Here is a 9,861-nt window from a genome sequence, read left to right as displayed (position 1 = left end):
CACAGGTTCCTAACCTAGTGATTCAATTTCATCTGGACAGTGAGAAAGCTGTATTCCAATTCCCATTATCAGAAACATTTAAGTACTTTATATTAATCAATAATTAGAAAGAGCCTGGAGTACATTTCTCTCCCATCCTATCTTGGATGACAGATTCAGCCCCCTTCACTTACTGGAGCCTAATGCAAATCAAGAGATGATAGGGGAGTAACATGTAAATGGAGAAGGATCTGAAGCCCAGATTATAACAGTGGAGGCACAGGCATTATCCAATAGCTGTCACATGGGCACTGCTATGATGGCAATAAATCTGCGCTTTTCAAATTCTCCCTGCTTGTGCCTCTAAGGACCTCAGCAGTTCCCTTGCATCTCAAAACAAATATACATCCGTGTGGTCTTTTCAGAGAAGAGTGGATTTATGAAGAATGATGCCTGGGAAAAATGTGTAAACTCAGAGTGTACTCAGCAAACAGCTCGAGCTGGAAAAGGTGAAAACATTCTGAAAATACTGGAATATTCTGTTCCAGTATTTTTAAAGTAAACTGTTTCACTAAAAACAAAAACCTTAAGGCTTTTCTGTAGTTTCATGTAACCCCTCCATCTTCTTAATCTTTTTGCTTCATTTTCAATAGAAAAGCATGTTTTAAAATTCAGTTACGGTGATAAGAAAGGAAAGATGAAAGGATTAAGAGGGAGATTTACACACATGTATAAGAACCAAAACAAGCTAATTCTGATCAATCTAAATGCTTCTTGCTAATTCAAAATGGTTTTGTTTATCATACTGAAGAAAAATCCTTAAGAATTCTTTTTGATTTAACATCACAACATTTCTCCCTATGACATTCTACAGCAAAGTCTGCGCTTCGGCCAGTTTCAGCATGCATCCATGCGGTCAGGAAAGGGGCCAAACCACAGACGGAGAGACAGCCAGCCTTTGCTAATGATCTAATTCTCACAGCCACAATATAAACCAGCACAAGAATTTATTTATTTCTTCTGAAAATGAAAATCCTGAGCACACAGAGAACAGCAAAACTGGAAGAAAAGCATTTCCTTACATGCCCCTGTGTTTTTTTCAGATACTCTGAGATACTTATGCTCATGTTAGGTTTTCTTTTTTAAATCTGTGTATTTAGAACACAAAGCCATAAAATGTTTAATACCATTCTGGAAAACGAAGTCATACAAAATGTAATCACATGTATTGTTTAACAAGTGAATGGCAAGAATTATGTTAGGTTCCTAGGAGTATTTCAGATATCAGCAGTCTTTATGGTGATAAGAATGATGTGGCTACTAGGGATCTCAGTATCATAGAGCAGAATGTAAAACTACAGTGAATATGGCTGCTACGATCACTTTAGAACTATGCTACATTCCACTGTGCTTTCTTAGCAAGTTAATGAAATTCTTTGTCCCACACACAAAGGATCTGCAATGAAATGAAGTTATTAATGAAAATAAGTCAACCTTTTAAAAGGAATAAAAAGGATCACTGGCAAAAAGGGAAGTTTAATTCACTTATTCGACAATCATACTATTTTGTGTAAACAATACAAAGTTCTAAAAGGATTATCATTTCATGCTGTACACAGATCATTCGTAAAATATCGGTGCGTGTATCTTTCTGGATGTCTAAATCAAGTTTTAAAAAGCAAATTTCTGCTTATAAACTGCAATAGGAATGTAACTACAGCAACTAAAATACACCAAGTGCTATTTCAGGAGTAACCAGTAAGATTCACAAGCTTTGAACATTTCTCATGCCAACAGCTGTTGTTTTTAGTTTGTATTTTATTGTGGTTTAATATGGTTTTCAAATTCCCTTGGATTTTAAAGTGTAAAACATACCTGATTCTTCTTACATCATGCTGAGAGAGAGAAGCTGATTTGGAATTAGTTTTGTTTGTTTCACATATTAAAAATTAAGCAATAAGGCACAATGTGGAGGAGCGATTATCTGATGATAACCCCAGCTTCCTGAAATTGCTTTATTGCAAATATAAATACCTTTTAGATTGCTCATTGGATATTAAGGGCATTAGCATGTTCATAGAGTTTAATATTTCCCCTTAGAATATTAAAATTGTAAGGCTTTTTTTTTTTTTTTTTTTTTTTTTTTTTTTGTCTACTCTTTTTTAATGTGCAAGAGAGGATTCCATGTACTCAAGAAATACTGGGACTGGCTGGTGTGTACTTCCACTGGGGAGATTAATTTATAAGCGCTGTACAGTTTGCTAAAACCGCTTCTCAACATTTCAAAATGCCAATAGTATATTTTCCCAGCCCTGTAAACACACTTTGATACACAATATAAACTTTAATGGTAGTTTTAAGACACCTCTGAGAGTATGGTTATTTAAGCAATAAGACACAGTAGGGTGTGAATTATGGTGCAATAATTCCCCACCAATTGCACTGTTAGGCGTGAGGCCAAAGACCAAGGGACCAGTGAACATACGAGGTGTGAATTATGACATCATAAGTCACACTCCAGAGTGTCTTGCTGCCATTAGAGAAATATTTAAATGCGTTTTAACACAAATACTTTTCCGATTGTACTATATTTTACATGAACATCCTGAAAAACCCTCCCAAGTCAGAAGTTGGCCATCGCATACCCTGAAATTAGTAACAAAATTGAAGGAAAAAGGTCTCATCTTCTCTGCTGTTGAGTTTGTCATATCGTGCTGGGATTACGTGCTCTAAGGAAGAGACCTAGAAGATATATTCCTTACACAAGTTGGCTAAAAACAGAACAAAGGCTTTCAGCAGGGGAGGCAGGATGGGCTCTGCCCTGTGAAGAACCAAACTGTCTGCATCAGGCTCATACCAGCTTCACCTGGGTAACAGCACTGCTGGAACTGCTGGCAAATCTAGTGACTGCTCTTCCACGCTGCTCTATGAGGATGCAATACAGATTTTGGTAGAGCACTACAACTGAGCTCTTGCAGCTGACGTTGTTCCTGTAACATCATTTGCACAACTCTGTTGTAAACACCGATTGACAAGTGCATTCTCTGCCCTCTGGGCCCTTCCATGGTACAAATGCAGTGATGACAGCAGTGCAGTCTGGAGATACAAAACCTTACCTTGCACACAGCTGGCTTGGTGACTGGTGGCAAAGTCTTTGCAGTAGCAGGGATCTTGACATGATCTCAGCTGGCTTCTTAGGCAGCCTTTACAACTTGCCCTAAATGTACTTCATGCTGCCCTGGGTTGATTGCCACCAGCTGCCAAGCCAGCCAGTGGTCATTAGAGGTAGTGGTGTGACGGAGCCTATGGGAGGGCTATTTGCCTATCAGAGCAGACATAAGCCTGATCTTAATGTGTGCAGGATGGCTAAGCTAGCTGGGGAGATGCTCTTGTGGCTACGTACAGCAATGATGGGCTGGGCAGAGACAGCAATTTGAATCGTGGAAGCTCTGTAGTACCCAGGCCAGATTAATTAGCTTTCTTGCATCCAATTTAAGCATTTCATTTTGCTCTCAGACAAGGATCTTTGTGTGCACCTGGTTATCTGAGCAAAAGGTAGAAACCACAACTCTTCCAGGCCAAATCTTGTCCTGCTGTGGCTGTTCAGCAGGTGAGAGCTGTTTCCTGCACAACACCACAGTGGTCCTGTGCTGCGGACATTGACATCAGCTGAAGGTAAGGTTCAGAATCCAGAATCCCTGCTTCTCAATCTAGTGTGTAAGAGAGCACTTCTGCTGTTGTTGCTGTAAAATTCTGTTCTGGGTGATATCCATCCCTAAGTATCAGAAACCAATCATTGCATAATTAATTTAAGAGCTAACCTGTTGTCTCCCTTTCCTTGTCTACTCAACATATCTGTTTTAATCTCCAGCAAGAGAAGGCACTTAATTTTGCCTACAGCTTGATGATACTCCTGGGTACAATTTGAGTTCTGCTGCTTGCCCTGTAAATAAAAACAAACAAACATGCATGGGATTGCTTTTTGCCATTCATCCTGCTTGAAATGCCTGCCAAATACGGCAGAAGAGCCTGCATCTCTGTGCAGGCTGTCTTCCCTTCCCAACAACTTCCAAACAAGGTGAACTCACATTTACAAATCTTGCTTAGATCTTAAACATTTTTATATCCACTTGCAAAATTACAAGTACTTTCTCCTGGATCTGGATAGGAAACTGGCAAACAGCCAAGAAGAGTGCTTCAAACTGGGTGCACATGCTCCAAGAACTTAAAATACTCTGAGAAAATATCTCTGTATACACATCAATCACTCCCTTTAGTTGTAAAGCAGTATTTCAAAGGCTGTTAAGCAGTAGCTAACAAGTTTCCGGTAGCGTATTTTTCATAAATTAACATTCCTGCTCAGAACTCATGTTCTTCAACAAGTGTGCTTCAATTTCTGAAACCATTTCATTACACAAAATTCAAGGTATAAATGCATCACTGTGCCACTATAAGAGCATAATCCTTAGATATACCCATCTCAATGAAGCCTTCTGGCTTTTAACAGTAAATCACAGTCCTATTTTCATACCTCATTAACATTATGTATCTTCCCACTGACACCTGACCTTATGCATAATCAGGTATGAGTTCCAAACCGTACTTATAATTTAAATGAGTGTCTCATTATTTTATAAAACCAGAATGAAGTAAGATTTGAGATGTACCATAGAATGCACAGTTCACCCATTCAGAAACATAAGTCCACAGAAAGAAAGTTATGCTCTCTAATTCTTGAGTGTGAAGACCTTGAAACAACATGTGTAAATAGGAGCTCTTCAAGAATGTCAGGACTGGACTCCAGAAAGGACTTTGCTGGCTCTGAACAAATAACGCAGCGTTGAAACTGGCTGGTATGGTGTTAAAGATAAACTATGAAAGAAAAATGTGAGTGTTGAATTTATTACCTGTATTTTGAAGAAAGAACAACAGCACCAATTCAGTAAAGTTATAAAACACCAGTAATAAACATGTAAATAAACTTCGGGTTTGCAACTCCAATAGAACACAGACATCTACAAAGAAATATATATATGCATATATGTAATATAATAAAACCATTCATTAGGGAACAAGAAACATCATATTTTTATACTATATAAAACAGCTGTACAGTGTGCACAAAGACTTTCCTGATCTCTCTAAAATGCCTGTCAGTCACTTCTCCCTGCCACCATTTGTTTGACATAGCTTCTTTGTTGTCCACAGGAGAACTCCTAAGTGACTGTCTTCTACCTTTATATTCTTATAGTGCAGTTTGTCACCTTATATATATATACACACATACATATATACAGATGCACAGATACATGCATATTTGTATATATATATATGTATGAAAAGGACAAACACACACACGCACACATGACAGATCTAAATAGCTCTTCCATCCTGTGCTCTTCAAGGATTGCTTGTAAAAAAAACCCTGCACATTCTGTGGAGGGAAGGAAACTTGCTGATTGTGCAGACTGAAGGCATGAGATGGTTTCACTCCCAACTATCTGCAAACGCACACATTCCGATCACATGGTGGTGTCCCATATGCCTGACGATAGTCTGTTGCAGGAGGCATCTTCCACCTTCTTCAGCAGTGTTGGTTTTTTACAAGGGGGTGGGGGAGGGGCTGTGATTCTTTGCTCAGTGTTGTGCAAGATTTGTTGCCAGTCTTCTCTCTCCTCACACAGCTTTCTCCTCCAGTCTAGAAGCTCTTGCAGAGCCACACTCTCATTCTCAGAAAGTCTAAGCTGATGAATAACCTGTTAGCGAGAAGAGGACAATAATAAAAAAGGTTAATTTTCTTGGCATGAGGTGTGAACCACCTTCCAACCTGCAAATCACAATCCCATGGAGCATCTTGTCCACACATTCTAGTAGGACTATGAACTGAAATACTGCAGCTACCATAGAGTGCCCTGGCTTAGCCTTGTGAAATGGTGAATGGTTGGTGAGTGCTCCCATTTGGGTATGTACAATTAAAGAAATAAACAGACACATACAGGTAAGAACTAAAGTTTTTTTTTGCTGAGGGAAAGATCATTTGTACCACAGCTGAAAGAAAAGCAATCAAGCAACACTGTTAATAATTTGAATTAATCTTCTCCTTCAGAAGGGTTTAAAGCTGTGCTTAACTTACTTCTCCCACTCTCAGTTATCATTATTTACCCTAAAAATACAGAAGATGAATAAATTAGAATTGCCTTCCTTCAGTCTCATGTCTGAAAGCCACAGAAGTGAATTCCTATGAAGTAATGAATGGCAGAATCCTCCTTGCATCAGCAAAGGCTGCACGAACACAATCCTTTGAAATACACAAAACAGGTCCCAGACTGTGATGAGCAGTCCATAGTTCTAACAACCTGGTCTTAAACTGTTGTCATATGATAGCATTATATTGAGAAGACACTCTTACAAAGAGCAGATAGCTGCTATAAGAGTAGCAAAAGATTCTCCCCTAAATGTAAGTACCCAAGTAACTATAACCAAGGTAACCACACTATAACATGTTTTGCTGCTTGAAATTAATAAAGCTACCATCACACAGATGAATTACCTTTAAAATTGCGGATGGGCATTTGTCTTCCTCTAGACTATATGTTACAACTATATGTTAAAATTAGTTTCAGTCAGCTTGAATCTATTTATAAATTTACACTGAAGAAGCCAAACAGTTCTGAACTAGATTCATAATGCACCTAGGAGAAGCTATTTTCTTCCACTCAACTTTTGCAGTGATTATTTATTTTGTACAAGTCAGTTTGAAGCCTCACATCAGCACTGTGGTTCAGAGGCTTACACAGAGGCTTACAAAGATTTTCTAATGCTGCTCCAAATGCATCCTGTGCAAGTCAGACCTTTCACACATGCCATTGGAGAAGGAAGGAGCCCTTACATGGAGATGCCTGAAGATCTATTAGTAATTTCCTTACTTTTTGGCTGGCTGTTACTTAAAAGGGAAATGTATTAACCCATATATTAATGGAAGACACTATAATTTCAAGTACGGTTATAAATTCCATGTTTTGAAGAAGAAAAGTGGAAAGTGTGTGATAGATGTCATTCAAGTATTTTTAGGTGTCATCCCAGACAACTACATGTCTCTATGAAATTAAAAACATTTTTTTGCTTTTATGTTAACAAAAATTGTATCCTAGCTATGAAATGCATCCTAGCTACTCAAATGTAGACAAAATGCTACACAGATATTGTTTAGAGGGGGACCAGAGACCTTTTGCGTAACAAAAATGGATAAATAAAATTTCATATATATGTATATATGTATATGTTTGTTTGTTTGTTTGTTTCAGTGTGAGTAGGAAGACTGGAAGACAAACGAAACTTTTAAAATTGAAACAATTTATCAAGAAAGTGAGGCAAGGTAGTTTTATCCTATAAAGCTTGAGAGGCACTGTGGCTAATTTATATAGATTACTGGGGGTTGAGATTATGGGGATAACCCAGTTTAGGAAACAGATAGGTAACTGAATTCAGTTTCACTGATTTAGACACCTCTTTTACATCTAAACATTAGGCATTTCATGAGCCTGTATTAAGCATGATTCTCAGAGAGATGCTGGAAAATAAAAAGTGTATGTTAGACTGTCATCACAAGAGTTTCGTATAAAAGTTTCATAGATAAACAAAGTTGTGCCTAAAGTAGGTAAGCAAACTTATAAGAAAATAGATAGACACTCTGTAGGGATTAGTGGTTACATTACTGGTGACAAATTTGGATAGCACCACTCTAATAAACTACAGAGACATTTTGGTTTTGAAAGATGTACATAAATTAAGCACTTGAATAGAGAGCTTCATCACTTGTCCAAGAACCATAAAGCACAACAGTGCAGGGTGAAAAGCGAGTACAATTTGCCTGGGCAAGGCAATTGACAAATGCATCCTATTTATAGCTTATAGGCACTTTACTTTCCTGACCCTCCTTATGCAAGCTGTAAATTAATGCAGTGTCAGCACTTTCACTATATAGGTCATTTTCCAATATATAGTGGACAAATCTCAGTCCAGTGCTTAAATAAGTGTACATCCTTCACTGTATTTTTCAAATGAGGATGGAAAAGTATCTCTAGTCTTAATTCATTATGACTTTGATCTGGTAGATATGCTAGAAAAAGCTGAAAAATGTAGTGGTAATGAAATCATAGAATGATTTGGATTGGAATGGATCTTTATGATCCTTTAGTTCCAACCCCCCTGCTATAGGCAGGACACCTCCCACTAGACCAGGTTGCTCAAAGCCCCATCCAGCCTGGCCTTGAATGCTTCTAGGGAGGGGGCATCCACAGCTTCACACTGGGCAATCTGTTCCGTGTCTCACCACTCTCACAGAATGTCTTCCTAATACGTAGTCTAAATCAACCATCCTCCAGTTTAAAGCCATTTCCCCTCATCCTGTTGTTACATGCCCTTATAAAAAGTCCCTCCCTAGCTTTCCTATAGGACCATTTAAGGTACTAGAAGGCCACTATAAAGTCCCCTCAGAGCCTTCTCTAGGTTGAAGAGCCCTAGCTCTCTCAGCCTCTCCCTGTAGGAGAGGTGCTCCAGCCCCTCAGTCATCTTTGTGGCCCTCCTCTGGACCCACTCTAACAGCCTTATGTCCTTCTTATACTGGGGGCCCCAGAACTGGATACAGTACTCCAGGTGGGGTGTCATGAGAGCAGAGTAAAGGGGCAGAATCACTTCCCTTGACCTTCTGTTCACGCTTCTCTTGATGCAACTCAGGATATGGTTTATCCTTCTGGGTTTTCTCTAGCATGTCAACTGCATCACTCACTTCGCTGAGATTGCACTCAACCCCACTGTCCACATCACCTACAAAGATATTAAATAACACCAGTCCCAGCACCGATCCCTGCGGAACACCACTCATCACTGGACTCCACTTGGACACTGAACAATTGTCCACAACTCTCTGAGGGTGACCATCCAGACAATTCCTTATCCAGTGACTGCTCCATCCATTACATCAATTTTTTTCCAATTCAACAACTAGGATGTTGTGCGGGACTGCGTCAAACACTTTGCACAAATCCAAGTAGATGACATCGGTTGCTCCTCCTTTATCCAGTGACACTGTAACTCTATCATAAAAAGCCACCAAGTTTGACAGGTATGATTTGCACTTGGTGAAGCCATGTTGGTTACCACCACCAATCACCTCATCTTTATTTTCCATGTGCCTTAGTAGGGACTTCAGGAGGATCTGCTTCATGATCTTGCCAGGAAGAGAGGCGAGACTGATTGGCCTGTAGTTCCCTGGATCTTCTTTTTATTCTTTCCTGAAAATGGAGGTTATGTTTCCCTTTCTCCAATCAGTGGAAACTTCACCAGACTACGATGACCCTTACCTCCCAGTTTCCTCAGAACCTCTGGATGGATCTCAATGAGTCCCATAGACTTGTGCACCTTCAGGTCCTTCTTCCTTCTCTCAGTTCCTACCTTTGCTTTCTGCAGCTTGGGCAGTGTGGCTAGAGGCCTCGTCAGTGAAGACTGAGGTAAAGAAGTCTTTAAGTTCCCCTTTATGTCTCTGGCTAGATTTAATTTTAAGTTTCAGCTTTTCTAACCTGATCCCTGGCTCTTCAGACAACTTCTTTATCGTCCTTAAGATAAACATTTCCTGCTTCCACTCCCTATAGACTTTTTTTTTGCACCAAACAAAGTCCAGGAGCTCCTTGTTGATTCACAGAGGCTTCCTGGCATTCTTGCCCACCTTCCTCTTTCTTGGGATGCACTGCTTCTGGGCTTGGAAAAAATAGCCCTTCAATACTGACCAGCTTTCTTAGGCCCTTCTTCCCTCAAGAACTTTATCCCATGTCATCCTGCTAAGCAGTTCCCTGAAGAGGTCAAAGCCTGCTCTCTTAAGTCCAG

General features: G+C 39.5%; 1 protein-coding gene across 1 annotated transcript in view; it reads right to left on the bottom strand.

Annotated features, from left to right (window-relative positions):
• Positions 1–5,399: 5,399 nt before the first annotated feature.
• MYO16 (myosin XVI) overlaps positions 5,400–9,861 on the bottom strand; it is a 261,913-nt gene continuing 257,451 nt past the window's right edge. The window contains exon 34 of the mRNA XM_042810398.1: positions 5,400–5,735. Within this exon, the coding sequence (XP_042666332.1) occupies positions 5,502–5,735 (234 nt within the window). The 3' untranslated portion in view covers positions 5,400–5,501. The remainder of the gene's footprint in view (positions 5,736–9,861) is intronic.

Source organism: Centrocercus urophasianus, unplaced genomic scaffold (assembly GCF_019232065.1).
Source record: "Centrocercus urophasianus isolate 14NV4802_14NV808 unplaced genomic scaffold, USGS_Curo_1.0 seq_12, whole genome shotgun sequence".
Taxonomy (NCBI): Eukaryota; Metazoa; Chordata; class Aves; order Galliformes; family Phasianidae; genus Centrocercus; species Centrocercus urophasianus.
Note: the sequence above shows the minus strand (reverse complement) of the source record. Positions and strands in the feature narration are given on the sequence as shown.